Source organism: Ixodes scapularis, unplaced genomic scaffold (genome assembly GCF_016920785.2).
Source record: "Ixodes scapularis isolate PalLabHiFi unplaced genomic scaffold, ASM1692078v2 PGA_scaffold12__126_contigs__length_90152505, whole genome shotgun sequence".
Classification (NCBI taxonomy): domain Eukaryota; kingdom Metazoa; phylum Arthropoda; class Arachnida; order Ixodida; family Ixodidae; genus Ixodes; species Ixodes scapularis.
The window spans coordinates 37970428-37991405 of record NW_024609838.1 but is presented as its reverse complement, the minus strand read 5'-3'; the positions used below and the strand labels follow the sequence as shown (position 1 = coordinate 37991405).

At 46.2% G+C, this 20978-nt stretch overlaps 1 protein-coding gene across 4 annotated transcripts in view; it reads left to right on the top strand.

The window, feature by feature from the left end:
* LOC8032277 (latrophilin Cirl) overlaps positions 1-20978 on the top strand; it is a 395876-nt gene that overhangs the window by 190540 nt on the left and 184358 nt on the right. For all 4 annotated transcript variants that reach the window (XM_042289522.1, XM_042289525.1, XM_042289521.1 and 1 more), the window contains exon 3: positions 2733-2898. In XM_042289522.1, the coding sequence (XP_042145456.1) occupies positions 2814-2898 (85 nt within the window). In that variant the 5' untranslated portion in view covers positions 2733-2813. The remainder of the gene's footprint in view (positions 1-2732; positions 2899-20978) is intronic.

The following is a 20978-nucleotide window of genomic DNA, read 5'->3' as shown; positions in this document are numbered from 1 at the left end:
ACACGTCACTGCACGCACGCACACGCACACACACACACACACACACAGGCACAAAACCAACACACGTCCAAATCGACACACACGCTACGTTTCAACGTTTGTTCAGTGTGACAAGTTTGATCGGAAGACAGCAGCTTCCCCTCAAGGCGCTGGACGCTTACACGGAAGCACAGCTTCGTGTAGGTTGGTGGGCAATTAGAACAGCCTGCTCCTTCCATCTCTCTCTCTCTCTCTCTCTCTCTCTTCCTGTATTTCTATTTGCTCCCTCAGCGCAACAGAGCCCCAGGCTTAACCTAGTAGCACCCCTCTTCCCCTCTCTCCACTCCCTCCTGCACACCGCGTCGTATTTTGTGCCGAGCCAGCGTTTCTCCGATTTATCTCTCCTCTTCCTTGAAAGAGAGTGCAATGGCGGCTGTTTCCGTTCCTCTGTCCTTTCTTCATCTCCCTTTCCCAGACCCCCGGGGGTATGCTTTCGTTTTAGTTTTCCTGAAAGGATCTTCTCCTCTCCCCGTCTGTGGATCTCTGTTTGTGTGTTGTCCTTGCGCGTATATGTGTTTGTCGCCCTTGTGTGTCTGCGTGTGTGTGTGTGTTGTTTTTGTTGGCCCGGGTTTCGCGATCGAAGACGATCGCGCGTGTAGACTCCGTCCTCTCTTTCTGGGTCTCCTTAGATAGGCTTTCCTGTTGTCTCCCCTTTTGCTCGCTTGTCCTTCGTTCTCGTTTTCGAATTTTATTTGCCCTTTTTTTTTTTTAGGACGAGCTTGTTGTTCCTGGCGTGGCGCCACCTAAATGAAACTGGACGACAAACTAGCTTACGTTTTCTGGATCCCTTTTTCTCACTTCCGCGTTTACCGGCATTTGTCCGCTTTATTTTGCGTCGCTGTCCTTCCCGTATACGCCGAGACGGCGTCTCTGTTGTGGTGTTCTCTAGGCAAATCGAGCTATGTGAGGCGAAAGTGGTCCGAGCAATTTCGCGCGCTGAATCATAGATGAATCCTGGGTGTATATATAGGCAACAATCGGGGTAGATGAGTGCGCTAGCTGACGACACGTTAGGAGGCAATTGCGCCGTGAATTCTTGATTGGCCTCGTTTATCTTACGTAGCGCCGTCCATCACGGCAACGTCTGTTGCATAGATGTTTCTGCAACGTTTCACATGATTTTTGTTTTCTTTTTAGGCGGGGGGGGGGGGGGGGGGGGGTCGTTGTTGCTGCTACAGTCTATAAACAAAAACCAAACTGAGCAGACTGTATCGTCGAATATTGTATTGTATCTCCAACTATTATGTTTATCTCATGCGGCCTTCATACTGGCGTTCGAACCGGAACCTTGAAGCGAATCCTATCGTTTTGCTCCCTCAAATGCGCGCGAGACGGAACGAAATCTTTATTAAGCGGCCGCGTTCGTAACCGTCTCGCCATTGCAGTTCAACCGCGAGTTGGAACGAGACATTCGTTTTCGGCTTTGAGTGTGTTCGTGTAAGAGTAAACAGACAAACACACTGTTTACTAACAAGCTAGTATGCGCGTATGTGCAACGCCGACAGCAGCGCCACCACAGTCCCGTGACGTCACAGGGTCGAGTTGGAACATAGGAAACGCTTGCGATGATGGGTCAGCCTCGCAGTGCCCAATCAACTTAAATGCGCCACTAACGTAACGTTTGTGGAAACCGTTAGTCGGGTATTATTAGTGAGAGTAATACTCCTATCACACGGCAAATATTAATGTCATTTGCGTCAAATGACATCGGGTGATCGGTGAATCAGTTCGAGATCCTGCCGATTCGAGTGTCACGCATGCCCGGCGCTGCGCCAGGAGTGGCGTACCCTGACTGGCCGCTCAGAGGACTTTTAGCAAACCGTTACCCTGTTACCTTACTATACCGGACCCTTTGAAGCACGTTTTGAAGTTCGTGCGCGGGTGAAACCATGACTGCGGGGTGCGCGCGTTTAAAAGCATGCTTCAAAAGCTCCGGTAGTGCTGTACGCGTAACACGGTAAAGGTCTTGCTAAAACTCGCCAATGTCATTCGAGGAAAATGAGATCAAAACTTTGCCGCGACACTATTATGTTTTTACGAAAACAAAACGCAATACTTCGTAGTGGCTCGCTTAGTTAAAGTTAAACAATTATTTATTTCGAAACTGTAATAAAAAATAAAAGTCACACGCTTAACTATTTCTTAAAGCCTACCGATTTTTTTTTTTTTCGAATACAAGACACAATTTCGCATACATTCTGGCCGTTATACAATATCAAAACCGACGCTATATACGGTGATGTTGTAGACGTTACTTGGAGTATAGTTAAGTAAATACTTCCGCACGATCGAAACATACGTGAAACACGTTACTCCATATGTGTGCGAAATATAAACCCCCAGTCACACTGTTCACACCTCATGCAAAAGACATGGTGTTCGCTGTAGACATCATGATAGAGTTATCTACGCACACACATCATGCAAACACTTGAAGCAAGTTCTCTTCTTAGATAGACTAACGCTTCGAAAAAATTTGCTTACGCTCCTTTTTTTTTTTTTTTTAACGACTATAGTGATAGGTTTTTTAGACAAGGGAAAAACCGAGCCTCAAAATTTGTGCGCAAACTATTTTCGGACAGTGCGCAGAAGTATGACAAGTATAACGCGCTGCCTGTAAATTGTAAACGTGCAGAATCTGGTTTTGTCGCTAACCCCCCGTGGCTTCTCTCCCTCTCCTATTCTCTACGCAGATCTCGTGGAATACCGCCGGCCCGACGAGACTGCACTAAGCAGCGGCGGCATCAGCGGCGGCGCTGGCAACCCCTGCAGCCATGCGTCCCTCATCCGGGTCCTTGTGGATACTGAGCGCGCTCCTGCTCGGCCTAGCGTCGCTGACGTCTTCAGCCAGGCGCGGGGGTGAGTCAGCGATTCTTGATGCGAACGCCTCGCTCCTCGCGCGCCTCTTTCTTTATGCAAATCGAGAGCGGCAGAGACGACGTCGACGCGAGTCGAAATCCTTGCGGTTTCGAGACTGTTCCTGGGATTCCGATGCGTCCCGACTCGCGCTGGCGCGTACGGTTCGTTGCGTTTTTTTTTTTTTTATGTGTATGTTTGTGTTGGTGTGCCCGCGACGCGAATCTTTTATGCGGGCGGTCGTTTGATCGTGCCTTTCTTTTTTCTGTGGTTTAGCCTTTTTTGGGTTCCGTTTGTCACCGGGAAAAGCCATCAACTCGAGAGACACGTCAAGAGGGCCACGATGCTTTTGCGGTTGTTCGAATGTGTGCGCGTTGCGCTCGCTATATTCCTGTGGCATATACAAACACAGAAAAAAAAAGAGCAAAAAAATGTATAACATCACGTATGTTTGCATAGGAAAATTATACGTATTTGTTTTTGTTTTATTTCGTCATTTCTCTTCTTTTTTATGTGTGTGTTTATCAGTCGAGGTTCATCGGAGGAAAAAGCTGCACTTCGTTCCGACCTTAGAGCCCCTGCGGAACTTTAAAGGCAGAAAAGAAATTTTCCTTACATTCGTTCATACGAAGTTGCGGTAGTAAAAAAGCACGCTAAAAAAAAAGCTTTTTTTTTCGATGTTTGCGCTGGTGAAGTTAGCCAGAAACGTTGTTCATGCGTGCTACAAAAATATAAATAGCGCTCACGAACAAAATATTAGTGTTAAGTTAGTTTAGCAATTTGTGTTTGAGTCACATCGGCGGGTTCGAGGACACGCCTAGCCTGCAGTCATATGTATATATATATATATATTTTTATATTATTATTTCCTAACTGCAGTTTACCGTAACAATTTCTCTACTGTTTTACCGGAACCACGAACACGAAGGTTCGATTAAAGATAGAACCTCTCTGGCCTATGGCTTGACAGTTCCTGCAGAGAGAGCATTTTGTGGAGCCACGTATTCGCCCCTGTAGTTTTGACATCGCTACATACAGCTCATCAAATAGAGTCCAGCTCAACAGTGGTCGGAGGAAGTTTGAGATTAGCAAGAAGGGCGTTGAAGTGTCTGTTTTGAGCCCATAAACATACACAATCACGTTCTATTGAATTTGTAAGTTTGGTCGCGACATTTCGTTTATATCTTGAAAAATTCGAAAAGAACATGCCACTCATGCTCGTAATATTGGCGAGGAGATCGAACTATAAGAGGCACTCTTTTCAGTTTGATTTCCCAGAAGCTCGGTGTTTACCCAACACAGGGCTTGTGGATTTGATTCTTTACGTAATGTAAAAGTAATGACCATAAGCGGAGTGACGTTGCCGGGACGCGACAAGCCGGACATCTTCCGAGAGCATTCGTCAGAGGATGCGAGCTTGGCCCATTTCCTACGACTGGTTCAACGAACACGTAGCTTCCCCAGTACCGTCAGCTTAGGACTGAACGGAATATTGTCGTATCGCGCTCGGTGCGAAATTCGACGAAGAGTTGCGCGGATGACCTATATGCATCTACAAACTACCAACCGTCTTCTAAAAAAAAAAAAGAAAAAGTGTAGTTGCTGAGTGTTTGTGATTGGTTTCGCAAATCAGACTCCATGCTGACACGGAAAGAACATTGAACAATTTGATTTCCTTTAGTCGGGGACACCTCTCTCAGTCGCTGTCAAAGTTAAAAGCGAAAAGTCCATCAAACCTGCGCACACGCACTCTTAACTTTGGTTCACCAGACAAAGTTTCGCAGTGCTACTAACACAGACATTCCACTATCATTCTTATGGCCATGGCCCCAACGCCTACTAGCACAGAAAATCGGCACGGCAAAGACGAAGCATTCCCGCACTCCGAAGCCTCGGAACGGTCAGAGCATTTCCAGCTCTCCGAAAACTCGGCACTGCCAGAACAAGACGACCCGCCATCCACGCCAACTCTGACAACTTACAGACAAGACCGAGTGAGGGGGAAAAAGCTAAATTACTTTTATTTTCACTTTTGTTTCAAACCAGGCGAAAACAACACGTCCTTTCGTTTTTCAACTACATTTTTTTTTCTCTCCTCTGCGGAGGATAGATTAAAAAGCCGACGACCAGCGCGAAAGAGACAGAGCGAATTTCCTTTTGAGTGACAAACCAAGAGCTGTCATTTTGGGCATGCCCGAAGACCGCAAAAGTGGACGGCACCGCGGCGTGCGCTTTCACGAACTGAATTCTCCCCCCTAATTACGGTAGCCGCGAGCCATGTCCGGTTTAGCGGGCTCGTAGCCAATCCAAGCCGGACGCCCATGACGTGCCCCCAGGTGCCCGGCGTGAAATTGTATTCGCATCGCTGAACTCCCCTGTAGGCCTCTGTCTTTGCCCATCGCTCGCGCGCGAGGCGCCCTCGCGTGGCCTTGGCGTGAACGACCGAGGCGCTGTCACGCAAAAAAAAAAAAAAAAACGAGAGGGGGGGGGGGGGGGGGGGTTATGAACAGGCCAACGTCGACTTCCGGTGTACGAGCGCTGATCCGGCGTCCTTTCCGGAATCTTGCCCGAATTTGGTGCTGAGCAAAATAGACACTTTTAAGAAGTGCGCCCCATCCAGTAGGTGCTGCGACAATTCTCCAAGTCCGCCATTGTTTGGACGCATACCAACGTTACTAGAGCACCACAGTTGGAAAGCTGCCATTGAGCCTCCTCTGAAAAAGTTGCACTGATCCGTACTCGGGAAGCGATCTAATGACGATCGCAACTCCGCCATTTCTCTCGCTGTATACACTCGGGGAACTGCACGGCTGTATGTATTGTTTCAAGAGTATCGCATTCGATAGCGTCCGCCGTGACTGTTCTTTCACCGCACTCTTTTTGCCGCCCGAGCGACATCGCAATCGCAAAATCGCAAGTAAAATCGCATCATGTGAATTAGAACCACTAAATGTGCTACGTTTAGAGTATCGGCACTCAGTTCGCCGATCTGCTAGTAAGCGCCACCATCTTGGTGCTTAGAGCAGAGCAGATGCAACTGTCAATCGCAACAATTAAAAAAATGCGACTTCCTTAGCTTTAGACGCGGTGGTATAGGAAGCTCAGGGGACGTCGTTTTGTTCTGTCACGAACTGTTCTAACAGTTCTGGGGGACGGAAAAACGTTTCCTGCGATTTCAGATAACTGACAACCATGATTCTAAGAGGGGGTAGAAGCTGAGCTAGTTGGTGGTACATATTACAACGGTCAAACCAGCTGAACTACGAAATTAGGGAGAAAGGAGTAAAGACAAGTAATCGCTGGATTACCAACTATTTATTAAAGATTCTTCGTTTTCCTCTCTTTGTCTACTGGCGTTGTGGCTACCTTCTCTTCTTCCTACTGGATTTTTCTGTTCCATCTCGGATACTGGTTTTCCGAAGGAATCTTTTTTCGCTTTCCTGTAGCGCTCGAACTGGGTACCATACTAGCTCACCACAAAGATCAGCTTGCCCGTGAAATACTTGAGGCCTTGGCCCTAGAAGATAAAGAAGAAAACTGCGTTAGTTCACCATCCATTGCGCTACAGGAAAGCGAAAAAAGATTCCTCCGGAAAACCAGTATCCGAGATGGAACAGAAAAATCAAGTAGGAAGAAGAGAAGGTAGCCACAACGCCAGTAGACAAAGAGAGGAAAACGAAGAATCTTTATTAAATAGTTGGTAGTCCAGCGATCACTTCTTTACTCCTTTCTCCCTAATTTCGTAGTTCAGCTGGTTTAACCGTTGTAATATGATTCTAAGCACCAAGATAACTCATCTGTCGTTACCCTGAAGCGTAGCTTATTTAATGGCTATAATGTGAATTAAGCGTCAGTGTGCTGCTGTTTTGATAATAGCCACCAAAGAAACTAAATCTCTTGGCGAAATATCAGGTGCCGTCTTGAGACCGATAATACGTTTTTTATGTTTGTTCTTGCATTTGCACCGAGATGTTTTGGTGGTGTCTTCTAATGGTTCTCATCTCTGACGTCCGGACTCCAAAATATCATTACTTTGAAACGTACCTTAGTTAGTGATCCTAGTTAAAACCCCTTTATGTTTTTTTTTTAGTCTTGTTCTGCAAGTAACCTCAAGTGTACCAGTGCACGACACCCACTGCCAGTGCTGCCCTTTAAAGCAAATGGCGGCGCAGCACTAGAGACACTGTGAGCGGCGCTAGGAAGCAAATGGCGGAGCAGCACTTGCTCGTAGTCATGTCACATTCCTCGTGCTGTGCATTCGCATAACAATGATTGTCGGTACTTAGAAACGCGAAGCGTGAAGTTTAGGAAAGGCTTTATCCCTAATTGCTTCAATTGAGAGACAAACAAAAAGAACCCGAATTCCCCCTTTGTTGTTTCAGGAATTTCCTGTCGGCATGCTGGTTGGGTCAAACCTCCGCGTTTAGCATCCATACCGATATATACTTCCGACTTTTCTTTTTTAAACGATACTCCGCCGATAAGTTCTATGATTGATTACTCTGGCTGGAAGAAAGTGGGAAGCGCGGAAAATCTGTCTCGCGCAGATAACTCGGCCAAGGAGCCGATGACGACGAGGAGAAATACCTTTTCTTTTTTTCCATAATGTTTTTTTCTCCGTCTTGCAAGTCCCACTGCACCCATAAAACGAGCGCTCACATTACGCGGGTTAATAACGGACAAGTTCTAATAAACGGTGAATCGACACGGCTTCTAACACTGAGGAACAATGTCCCAATAACCGGACGGCATGTCGCACAAGGCGTTCTAAGGACACCCGTATCTTTGGCCCAAGGTTGACAGCGGGCCGGTCCCCAAGGAGCGGAAATGAACCCTTCCCGTTTTTTTTTTCTTCTTATTATTATTATTTTGTACCGTAACTTGTACTTTTTTTTTTTTTGAGACGGAGAAGTTTTGGAGTTACGCGTAAGTTTACGACGACCAGAGCCCTTGGAGATCCTGTTTTTGTGTATGTGTGTTTAAAAAGTTTTTGTTTCACAAGCGATTCTCGCGGGTCCCTCGTTTGTCATCGGTTCCTCCTGAATCAGGCCAGAAAGGCCGTCTGATACGGAGAGCCAGGGACGCCGTTATTTTCAAGCTTCGGCACTTCCGACTTCCCAAGGCCTTTTAGATATATTTTGCCGAAATATAGCTTTCAGGCGGATGACCCTTTGCACCTATACCACCTCTTAAACACACAGTTTTTTGGTGGAGGTAGGCGACAGCTCTTGCTATGGGTCATAAAATCCATGCACCAGCTCAAGGAAATCCATATCAACAGACATATCACGTGACATGGGGTTCTCACGTGATCAAAAGGATCGAAGAAAAGACACTGTTCAATTGGACGAAGATGTCAAATGCGGGTCTGAAAATTCAACGAGGCCCAAAATGTCCAATCACTATAACTACCCTACAACGAAAAAAAAAAAAAAAGATTGAAGGAGCCAAAATGTCAACATGTCAGAAGATTCGATATTGTGCATTTTTACTCGTTGGAAAGGTTTTACATCCTTTTGGCCTTTCCCCGAGCCAAACTTCCCTTGGACAGGATGCTACCCAGAATGATAGGCCAATCATTCGTCGTGTTTAGCAATGGTAGGCTTCAGCGATGGCGGAGGGTCCGATTGCAGCCCGCTAGCATAAAGGATGAAACAGTAGGGGGGAGTATTCGGAAACCGCGTTTCCCCCTCCGCTAAGCCCTCCGTAACGAAGAAGCCGCTCCTGCGCCTGCGCGTCGATGGCCTTGACAGGAGAGTTGCGGGTATCGTAGCGGATTGCGGAGATTGTTGCGGGACAGCGGAAACGATCTACGAAAACCTCACTAGTAAGTGTGCAAGTTGAACTTGCCTAGGGTAAACCTGGTGGAAAGTTTACGTAAAATCCCCGAATAACTGCCCATCCAGTTGGAAAGTATGATGTGGCCAATCTTTCGGGGATGGATGTCTGTTTGGGATTTTATGCTATATGCTTGCTTGTAGTCCCCTGGGTAATGCCAGTCTCGCGTATCTTTCACAGTGCAAGACACCATCTGATTTTATTAATAATAATAATAATTATAATCTTCATCATAATCATCATCATCATTATCATCTTTGTTCGTACTTGAGCCACGTGTGGGAAGACAGCAGGTAAAGCAAGTTTACCTGACAAGGTCCCTCCACCCTTGTAGACATTGCCCAGCAAAGAAAAAGCTATAACATTGAAAAAATGAACATTCTTATCGGTGAATTGAGCATAGCTAGCAATTGACTGCAAAATACCTAATATTTTTATACCGGGTGTTCATTTTTATTCCGAACAGGTGTCTTTAAAAAAAAAGGGGGGTAAAAGTTATGAATGACGTCTTCATTATGCATTTGTCAGGCACGGCGACATTAGAGAAGGGATCATGGCCATGGTAAGTTGAGTGATTAACTAAAATTTCTTAATTAACTTTTTAATAAATGATTTTAGGGGTCATGTTACAGTTTCAATATTTACGGCACTTACAATCAAAGGCCAGACTAATTTTAATTTTTTTTTCATAATTGATGCATACTCGTGTTATTTTTTCAGATTCAAAAATTTCTCGCAAAAACCGCGCGCAACTCCTGCGCACAATCGTGAGTTTTAGTACTGCGTATACGAACGAATGCAAGCCCTGTGCGTTTGCTTTAGCGTTGCGTGTTCTTCTCTGCGCGTGCGCAGTGCCCAAACTGCGGCCTTGGATTGGCGCAGGGCGACTTCGCTCATGTGCAGCGTGGAGGATGCAACGCAAACGCAAACGCACAGCGCTTGCGTTTGCTCGTATACGCAATACTACAACTCACTAATGACGCTTAGAAGAGTGACGTAGTTGTTTCAGTCACATCGTCACTTCTGTCGTTTGCATATACCCACCAAGGACACGCTGCCGAGATAGTGGGGGGGGGGGGGGGGGGGGGTGAAACGGCTACGTCATTATTCTCGGTGTCATTGTGAGCTGGGGTTGCGGGGCGCTTTCTGCGCGCAATTGTTGAATCGGGTTAAAGACGTGAAAATACATTAGTTAATATCTTAAAAACCATTACATTTCGTGAAAGTGCTTTCAATTCGTATGGCCTTTAAGGTACTTGCAGTCAATACTGCAATCGCAGCATAACTCCTAAAACTAGTAATTAACAAGCTATTTAACAGAGTTGTTAGTTAATTATCATACTTACTATGACGATTATCCCCTTATCTAGTATCCACCGAGCCTGATCAATAAATTATGAAAAGCACTCGTCTAACTATCACGCTTTTTTCTTATTTTTTTCTTTAGATCTGTTCGAAACAAAATTTTCACTGTGTGTATGAAAATAATTATCATGAATAACTTCTTTTTATTTTTTACGCAAAGTGTGTACCGATAGAAACATATATCTGAACATAAAGTATGAAATTTAAGTCTCTTAAAATTATTGAAAGGATTGATTTCAAAACTATAGATACATGCAGTCGCAACTGATAATGAACTATTATACATATACAGGCACAACGATACCAATATAAAATTAAGCGAGATTACTATTCAGAGAATGGTGAAACATATCTTTTTAATGGAATGTCTGAAGCTGAGAAGCAAAGTTGTACTTTTTATTTTCTAATAACATCAACGGTGCTTGCCCATTTAAAAAGTCGTTTTTTTTTTTTTTTTTTTTTTTTTTTTTTGTTTTTTTAGGCTAGCATTTTCGGAACCATAATTTCTTCATATTTCGGATTTTATGTAAAGTTCAGTTCGGAGATTATATCAAGTAGTTTTTGTGTGGTAAGCTAAAAAAAAATGTATTCTGATCATTTTTATGCTAATTTATACACTCTGGAGATAGTAATTGATGCAACCGTTATTGCGTCCAGCGCCGCGGAGAAAATGAAAGCTACGCCGTCCATTGTCACTACAAGCGCATTATACATTCCGGATTGGACATGCCGACGAAGGCTCCAATCTCCACGACGTTTCGGTCCATTCATCCCTTTCGATCCTCGCACCACCGACGTCGAAATGCTTGCCAAGAAATACACAACAAACGACGCTGAAAACGAAAGTCTCGCTATTGAACGCACCCCTATTGCCTTCGTATATTTGTTGGCATTAAACTAGAAAACGCGTAGAGGAAAGGCAAGCCGCCCCGCCGACGACTGGTCGGCGGAGATATCTTGTCTCTTGACTTTCAGCTCCGAATAAGCCTCTTGTGTTTCTGGAGTGGATCAGGCAAGTCTTAGCCTCGGCCGAAACGGTCCTCGGGATCTCTATAGAAACACTAAAAGTACGTTTTCAAGAAACAAAATTATGTTCAGTTACTTGCTTCCCGGTTTCCTCCCCGCCCCCCTTTCTTCGTCGTGTGGCAACGTGCGGCAGTTTCCTGGATTCCGTCGAACACTGCACTCGAAAAGCAGCATCCTGCACTTCTCGGCTAAGAGGGTTTCGATCGAATTCGAGAAGTTGTTTGATGGAAGCGTGTAGTGAAGTAGGCATGCGCGTTTGAGGAAAACCATGATAAACATTAAGAAAAGCAAAAACGTAAAATTGAATTTCGTATATACAGAAAGATCATGCTTTGGAGTTGAATATCGAAACGTGAAGTTCAGAAAAGAGTACGTGTCGAGGAGCTGTGCAACGCAGCGTTTACTTGCAAACCGGTGACGTAAAGAGTTTATGAAAACGCAGACGCAAACGACAAATAAGTATAACTTAGTAGCTCGATTGCATAAATGATTCTTTGATACCGTTCTATCGCTTCACTCATCCCCGCGAACGGAATGGAGCCGACTGCGGTTCCGTTTGTTACGGCCGTCCGTGTAGGCGGTCAAAGCGACTTCAAAGGTCAGCTTCGTCCAAGCATCTCCTTTCGAGCTTTCGGGAACCGTGAAGTATGTTCCAGGGAACGCAGTTGTGTGTTCACAAAGAAACAATCTTCGTATCGCCAAATTCATGCCCCAATAGTTAAGCCACTTTCAGGGATAGTCTGGAACATAACAGGTTGCTGCGGTCTATTTATACATACATTTTGCTCTCTTCTCGTATCGCAAAGTGGGGAAGAAAAAAAAAGGACGAAAAGAAAAGACAATGACAAAAAGAATAAGGAACAAAATACATAACGTATTAGTCACTTTAGTAGCCTTAAAGGGCCCCTGAAAATATTTTGTTTTAGGTATGGTTGGGACACGCGTGTCAAAACATAAACTTTACGCGAAAAAGAAATTGAGCAACATTGAAGGCAAGAGATATATTTGAAATTCTGCGCGCAAAGTCCATGACGTCACGCAAATGGTCATTCGTTCTTTCCACCCGAAAGTGAATGCGAAGCCGATCCATCTCTCCTCCACGCGCCCGAAAAGCCGAGAAATAATACAAGTGGAAAGGAGGCGACTACCAACTAAATCGCGTATCGCGCCGTCAATATTGCTCTAAAAATAATATATTTTTTTCGCATAAAAGTAATATTTTGACACGCTTGTCCCAGCCAGACTGTTTAAGAAGAAATTTTCTTTTCAGGGGCCCTTTAAGCCGCTGTCTCGACGTTCATTTATCAGGAAGTCACGGTGTTCTGCAGACATAAAGGCAAAATTATTAGCTGAGACGCATCAAGCACCTTTGAAGCATGTTTGCTTCATACATGCTTCGCACATGTCTGAAGTCAGTTCTTGTATGACCAATGTGACTGTCACCATAGCCTTGTACACTCACGAAGCCTGGCAGTTCGACGACGGAGCCAGAGAGTGCCCGGTCGCAGACTTGGAGCGCGACGATTTGGTAGCACAGTGAATCAAAGCGTCATTTCTCGGGGAACCTGGACGTCAGCGCACAGCTTTTGCAGCGGCGAGGACCTGAAACACACTATTTCGCTCGGGATAAGTGTGTTTCGGCGTTTTGCCGCAGCGGGGCGCCAGTCACGTGGCTCTACTCTCATCCCTTGTCTGCCGCTCCACCTTTTCCGTTACGGCGGCCACTTCCCGTAACGATCTGCCAAACTTTGTCAGTGTACAGGAGGCTATGCCGTCACGCAAGAAGACAACGCGCCCCAAACACAGTCTGAGGTGCAGAGTGTTGTATTTTAGCAGCATGTAGTGGTTTGGTACACGTAAAATATTTTAATTTGATTTCTCGGTTCTTTTTTGCGCACAAAGCACTTGCGATGTTAGCAAAAATCGCATAAAAATATTTCGGTTAGTATACTTGTTCATTAAGTATATCTACAGAAGCAAAAAAAAAAAAAAAAGGTTGCTGTTCCGTGTTATTTTTAAACAAAGAATGATTTTATACATATACGGGCACGGTATCTATATATAAGACGAATTGATTGGTTCAATCTAGAGCCTCAACGACGTCTCGGGCAACAATTACTTTGTAGGATCGATCCTTTGTATCAGAGTTGCTGTAGTACATGGCAAATGTAATGGCGATTTCGCGTGGTCGCGCGCGCCTTGAGTATCCTTCGAGACACGCTACAATTCTACTCCTCACATAAAAAGCTCGTGCCTGTTTCTGTATTCTTTTTTTTTTTTTTTTTTGTCGCCCAGAGTTTTCTAATCACGCGATAAGAAGCTTGGCAAGGTCAAGTTTTTGAATGTTTTGTGTTACCAATTTGCGCCTTAGAACTCGGCGCAGTGGGAACCGTGCGGCCGGGATCACTGTATTGAAAACACGCCAACATGCCATTCGTTGTAAATTAAGCAGGAAGAAAGCGCGACCGAAAACAAATCAGAGAAAAAAAATGGCAAAAAAGGAGAAAGAGATAGGTTGAGAGAAAAGGCGAGAAGGATACACGTCTTGCAATGCGGAGATAAGTATGGAGACTCAACCCTTTTTTCTGGTTTTTGTCTAAAATAACGCTTTTTTTTTCTCTACTTGACGATTATATCGAATATGAACGCCACCAATAGCATACTTTCCAGACTAGAGTCCGCTCTCAGTCGGCAGTGTAAATTCCGGAAGGAAAAAGAAAAGAGTTTTACCTCACTTCGCACCTGCTGCATAGTCCAAACCCAGTGCATACCCGGCACCCGGTGCGTCGGAACCCGTTGCGTAGTGCAAACCGGGGGCATAGTCCGAACCCTCTGCGTAGTCTGAACCCGGTGCATAGTCGTCCGAAGATATATTACCCCACCCCGCGCCTAATTCTAACTCGATGCGCAGCCCGCATCCGATGCATAACCCGGACCCGGTGCATATTCTTAACTTGGTGCGTAGTCGTACGAGCCCGGTGCGTATACCGCAAGCAGTGCGTAGTTCGAACCCGATGCATAGTTCGAGCAAAGTGCATAACCCGCAGCTGATGCATAATGCCGAGCCCTGATTCACTTGGTTTGAACGAGAGTGGGTAGACCTCGAGGCAATTTGATTTTAAATCTAACCACTATCCTTCAATCAGAGCCAACTCTGCAGAGCTCGGCATTCTGAAGTAACCGCAACCAAACGACCATAGCCCCTTTAAAAGAAGCAGACCAACTTGCACTTCGCATTGGTTGAGCAAGATTAGAGTCTTTGTAAATGAAACTGAACCTGTTTAGAATCTGAATCAGAACCGGAATCAGTTTATTTCGTCTATATGTACAGACGACATGGGCATGGGCAAAAAGCCAACACATGGCTTGGCTGGGCCTCACCCCAGTTTTCTTGGCAGAGGCGGAGAAGCAATTTAAGAAAATGTAAACAAAATCGATAATTATATAGCAGGAAAACGATTAAGAAAAAAAAAAAAACATGTAGACACTTGTAACCGGGAAATAGAACACTGATATCATGAGGCACTATCCAAAAATAAGTGAGCTACGGAAACATATTTTTGACGGCACGGGGTGCTATAGTGTTTCTATGGTGAAGTTGTTGCTCCGTAGATTGTTCAATCATGATGTGAGGTGGTGTCTCAACATCTGCGTTCCATAGTTTGTTCTGCTGTATGGTACCTTCCAGACATCCTCATTACGAGTAGAATAAAAATTTATACTTCGTGCTAGACCAGCGATCTCTTGAAATAAAGGATTGTTCACTTTAATGCCCGCTGTGTATCTTAAAATTATTGCGTAGTCATACCGGTTGGTAACTGGAATGATATACAGAGTCTTAAAAAGGGGCTGTGTATGAGCACCTTTTCTGAAAGACATGAAAGATTGGTTAATCAATCAAATTGCCGATTTTTTTGTAGGATTGCTGCCAGATCTTTATTTTGAATTGAGGGAACACTCTTAATACACTAATGACGTAAAGAAACGGAGTTTACCACGTTTCTTTTGGGGGGATTTAATGCCCGACATTATCCATCGCAGCAGACTAGCAGTGTTGTCATCTTCCAAACATCTCAACCGCAGCTTAGGTGTTTCCGAGTGAACCAATACAGAAAAAAAAAAAGAGTAAACCAGCTAATAATGAGATTGTCTTTTTTTTTGTTTTTTTAGTAATTAAGTACGCACGGACTAAGCATGTCTCGCATAAAGACAACGAGCGGGTAATGCCGGTCTGGCTCACATATAAAGCCCGTCCCCTTTCGGCAGTTCTATCGCCGAACGATGACGTCACATCCGTGCCTCTTCTATGTAAGAAGAACACATGGGAGCCCATCATTCCACACTTCCTTACTCGTCCGCATCAAAAGCAGGCGACCTCTCGTGGACGATGTGCGCCATCATCCAAACCTTGCACCGCGTATCCTGTAGCAGCAGAAGCACCCCAGCGTCCAAAGTACCGCTTGCGCCCCATGCTGAGGATGGCCTGCCATGCCCATAAGACCGGCCATAGTTATTACGCCCTTTTTTATGAACTGCCCCCGCGTGTCGGCCATAACGAGGCCCTCACCGACCGCTTTCCGGGGCACCGCGGCGCATCCACTACCGGGAACTGTCTGCCAGGACCACATGGCCCGCCTGACGACCATACGTATGTGTATATATATATATACGATCGGGGCCCTGTGACTGCTAGATGCTCCTTCTTCGGACCGCTGCGAAGCCGTGCAGGAAGACTGTTGCTTCTACGTCTACCGAAGCAAGAACAACAAGGAAAACTCGAGGGAAAGTACGAAGTAGAAGGCAAGATTGAGAACAGGGTAGAGTTGGCCCGGAGTCGTTTCGAGCCAGACGCACTATACCGGTGGGTTTCCTTTCTTCGAGGTCCGTCCGTTGGTTTTCTCTCTCTCTATCTCTTACTCGCTTTTGTCTGTGTTTTTATAGCCGACCGACGGTTTTCTTTGTTTGTTTGCTGTCTTTGCGGACGTTGGAGCCTCATCTGAAACCATTATCCGTTCACAGGGACCACATGAGCCCTCTTTCATTTCTGGTCGGCGGACGGGGGTGTCTGTCGTTAGGCACTCGGTGGAAGTGGTGTCCCGTTCGCTGCTGGCTACCGTGTTCGCGGATCTTTTTCGCCCAGCTGACCCCTTCGCCTTCGTCCCCTTCGCTACCGTGTGTCCTCATCAGTCGCCGCCTGTCGTCTTGTATTATTCATCTTTTTATGGCTGCGTTCGTCTCTTTACTTTTCCGGACGGTTGTTTATTGGTTTTCTTTGGTTCGACTGTGTGTGTGTGTCGAAGGCGAGTGAGAGCCAACACGCCGTGATTATCTGTGAGCGAGTGTAGCTTCGGACACAGCGACCACTGGATAAGTAACGGGGACAGAACGAAGATCCTAATGATGAAGGTGGCTGGAAGCATCCTGGTGTGAGAAATGTCCCTTTTTGTTTCTGCTTATTTGTTGAAGACGGGTTTAGGTCCCCTAATAACCGTCGGTGTCACGTCCTTCTTTAGAAAAATAATCCCTGTTAAGTTTGAAATATAAAGAAATGTCTGTACACAATCAAGCAAAAACTTGTTACAAACTTCTTCTCAATTGCAGAGGGAGATGAACATTAAGAGAAACTTTTTCAAACCTAGACGTATCAGATTGCGTTTTAACTCCACTTAAATTTATCCATAGAGGCCAACATGATACAAAGAAAACTAAACCAATATGTATAACTCTCGTCACTGCTATATCAGCCGGCAAGACAAAGTGTATCAAGGCTATAGCATTCCATTTTATTTTATGCAGTCACCGAAAGCTTAATAAGCGCAAGGTGTGGCTAATCATATGCGCACTCCTTGCTGCGTCAGTCGCTCTCTGATGTCCTTCGTTTAATTCCGTTGCCTCATTGGCTGCGGGAGCGATAATAAGATGCTCGCCACAGCCTGTGTTTCTCAGACTGTCAATAACTGTACTCAAAGGCATTACATCCTCTACATAAACGTGCTTATTTATTTAACGCTCACTTTCTGACGTCGAAAACAAAATTCCAGCTAAATAATCAACATCCGTGCTCCCACAAGACGACCGTTCACGATGCATCCCCAATCTCTACCTCATAACTACACTCCACCCGAAACCGCCTATACACCATAAAACAGTCACACCCCCTCGCCCAGTGAAATATATTTGCCCGTGTGACCATGGCTGCAGTGACTCCTAGCACAGGCAGTCACGCAAAAAGGGACCGGACAAGAGACTTCATTGAGAAAAGAGAACTCCCGCTTATCAGTCGGCCAACAGCAAAAATATCCGCCCGAGCAATCACGCTACACTTATTCAGGGTACACACGCAGAGTCGACCCCTCCGACGTAAGAAAGAAACACGACCAGCAGTATCTCACGACGACGACGACCGAGAGGCTCCACCTGCGTGAGAGCATTTGCCGCCCCGAAACCTCAAATCGGAAGAGAAGGTATGTGGGCACGCAATGCCACTTGGAAGCGACGTCTTCCCGGCGCGCGCTCTGCTTGACCACTAGATGGACTGGATGATAACCCTCCACCCTATGACGAGCCGCGAAACCCGCTGCGTCATTGTGTTCATTGAGTGCTTGAACCAATAGCCTGCCGAGAAAGCGAGACGTCACCGTGCTCGTGAGCCGGCTCCACCGATCAAGCCGCCAGGAACTTGCGGTGAGGAGGGCTTCTGCTTCCGCACTGTTCCATTTTCGAGGAGGAACAGGGTTATGGTAGCGCGACCAGCGGCTCTATCTTTTCCCTTTATCTCGCGACGGGGAGTAGTCTCGAATAAATCCTTATCTGGACGTACGCGGTCGCAAGGCACGGCCATCGGTGGAAGTCATGGATGTCCTTCCCGTGACTGCCGACGGTTCTGACCTCTGGCTCTACCTCGTCTCACCTTACCGTGGATCTCACCAGACGCTACGAGCCATCCTATAGCCAATCCGATGCCACGTTATTGTCACGTGACTCTCGGGCGGGGTGCAGTGACGGGTAGAGCGTGGGGTCATGTGAAACGTTCACCGTGCTGGAGTGGCTTGGAGAGCTCGTAGAGCCCGCTGCGGTTGACCGCAAGGTGAAACGGAGTGCACAGCGTCCACTCGTTGCGACGCTCGGAATGCCTGTTGTCGTCGTTTCTTCGCGGACCTACCACAACAATGAAAGGGACGGCCTGAAGATGGCCCGATACGCGCCGGGCCGACCTGTAAGTGCCTGCAACGGTTAACGATGTTTCTGACGAGTGGTGTTTCTTTTTCATTGCGCTTTCGCGGTTATGGAATTAACTTCGGTCTTGCTTCTGGGTCGTGGTTTGTAATGGTTCCTGTCGTTTTGGATACAACGTTACACAAAAGTTGGTTCAACGGGGGGGATCTTGTCGCTGTTTGGGTCACTACGTTCGGCTGTATGCTAACGTAATGATGGATACCTTGCGGTTTACGTAATGGCGGAAACAGAAGTGCGTTGACGTATGGACGAGGCGTTCCTCGCAATTTGTTTAGGTTGGTTGGTTCTGCTTTGAGTGGCTTAAAATCGAAAGACGAGGTGTTAAATGTCAAACCTTTTCAAAATATTCTTTTTTATTTACTGCTTTGAACACTACATTTTTATTTTAGTTTCTGAATTGTCCTGAAGATGAGAGTGTCAGGATTAGTCACAAATATGTCCACAACTCGTAATAACGTTCTTATTTCCTACGTTTTTTTAGCAGTGACAGGGTGTTGCGGCAGCTACTAAAATATCAATACGAATGAACGCAATCACTACGTACATTCCATGTCTAAAGATATCTCACAAACTAGAACCTGACAGAGATCAAAGTCAAAGTCTCTCCGGGGCACTATATAGCACCGGAACCATACACGCCACGGCCACATTATGGACATAAAATAAATTGCACCGCGCGATCCGTGAGTTACGTCAGGCGCGGAACGAAGTTTACGTCTTTATTGACTTTTCCTCGAAGCGATCAGAGGACTTTGGTAACGCAGCGGGATTTATATCATCCGCCGCAAGTCGGCAGCAGCCCGATTCTCGCTTTAGTTTTTCCGTCACGTCCTTTCCGTCATCCCCGAGACAATAAATACTCATCTTGACAGCACGAACCCCCCTCGAGGGACCAGAAGAACTCCTTCGTGCAATTGCGCACGCAACAGTGCTTAGATGGCTGCAGACGGCGGTTCGCCGAACAGTCCCGAAACTTGCGAAACACCGCCCGGCACGGCGCAGAGTTTATTAAGAGAAAGAGTCCCGTCCCTTTGGGGAAGGTCTTGTTTTGTTTTGTTTTGGGCACTGAGGTTTTTGTTGGCTTCTGGCAGTAACAGAATTAACCCCCCCCCCCTCACACACACACACACACACACACACACACAACCGGTTGACGCAGCGCCTGCGTTACTTAACCCCAAGAAACAAAAAGCAAATAATAATAATAATAATAACTGTATAACATTTTGATTTTTCGGTGGCATCTTGCAAAAAGATGTGAACATAAAGATGTCTTGTGTCTAGGAATGTCGAAACGGTTAATCCCAACGGCATCAACGTGGTCGGCATTTATTCCAACACCTAATCCTGGTAAAAGTATTTAGGTCTAATATGTCAAACAATGGCCGCAAGAAGTATTAATAAAAGGTTTTCAAGAAGATCGAATACCCTTTGTTGTATTTGTATTTTGTAGTTAAACGCTTTTCGTGAAAAGGTAAGTTTATTATGTAATTAAACATATTTTACCGACGTATTTTTGATTTTGTATTACGATACATTTTTGCAAGTATTTTACGCATCGCTGACTGCACCGAACTGTAGCGTTGGCTGCTTTCTGACCTACCTTGAAACAGAGTATAATAATGCCCCCGACTTAGCCAGCCCACGCCCAATAAATCGAGAGTTCGCCTCCAGGGCCGCGCCTGCAGCGAAGCACATTTCTCCAATATACCACCAGCGCTCTCTCCGCCTCCCTTCGTCCATGCACCGGCCGGCGCGCTCGGTCGACATCGCTCAGCGCTGCTTTCCGCATTCTGCTTCGAGGTTCAAGCCTCGTTGAACCGGAGAGCCGGGCACCTCTTGACACTTCGCTTCCCCGTCGGCGTTCCTCGGGGACGCCGGTGGGAGAGGCCTTCGGCATTCCGGGCATGCTTCGTCTTTCGGCGGCATCAACAACGGCCGCAGTGTGCGGGGCCGACCATCACCGTGAAAGCGGGCGCTTGCGCACGACGTTATTAGGTTAGCCTATAAGCGTACAAACGGTTTCGAGAACTTGCAGTTTCTATAATGGAGCTCCTCCGTGGCAACCTCCCTTCGCTCTTCTCTAGCTGCACCCGACCTCCTTTTCAAAAGTTCATTAGGCCAACGTTGGCGGTTGCCATTTCTTAGGCGCGAAGCGTGTCGTTGTATCCGAGTCCTCACCGGACGCGGACGAAACAAGAAGTGCCCAAACGATGTCCTGCACTGGCCTCCCTCTTGTGACGTAAAAAAGACAACGCTAAATGGCCTCGCTTTCTGGGGATTGTTGCCTCTTTATACTCAATTAACCTCCGCGCGTTCTTGTGAAACGGGCGCTGGAACGTAGCTTTGCAAACCGCGTTGGTTCCTGCGATTGCTCGCGACGAGAGTATTGGGTACGGCTACGAACAGCGCGCTTGTACCGTGAATGGCGCTGCCCGCAGCGTGTTGAGATGCACTCGGAAAGCAGTTGTTGCAGTGCCTCAGAAAGACCGCGGCCTTTTCGATAAGCATTTTAAACGAAAGTTAGAAAACCTCGGCTGATTCAGTGGGGCTTTGTGACGGCTTCTTATTCAGTACTTCCTACGAACTGTAACCAGCTTCATGTTTCGGTTGACAGG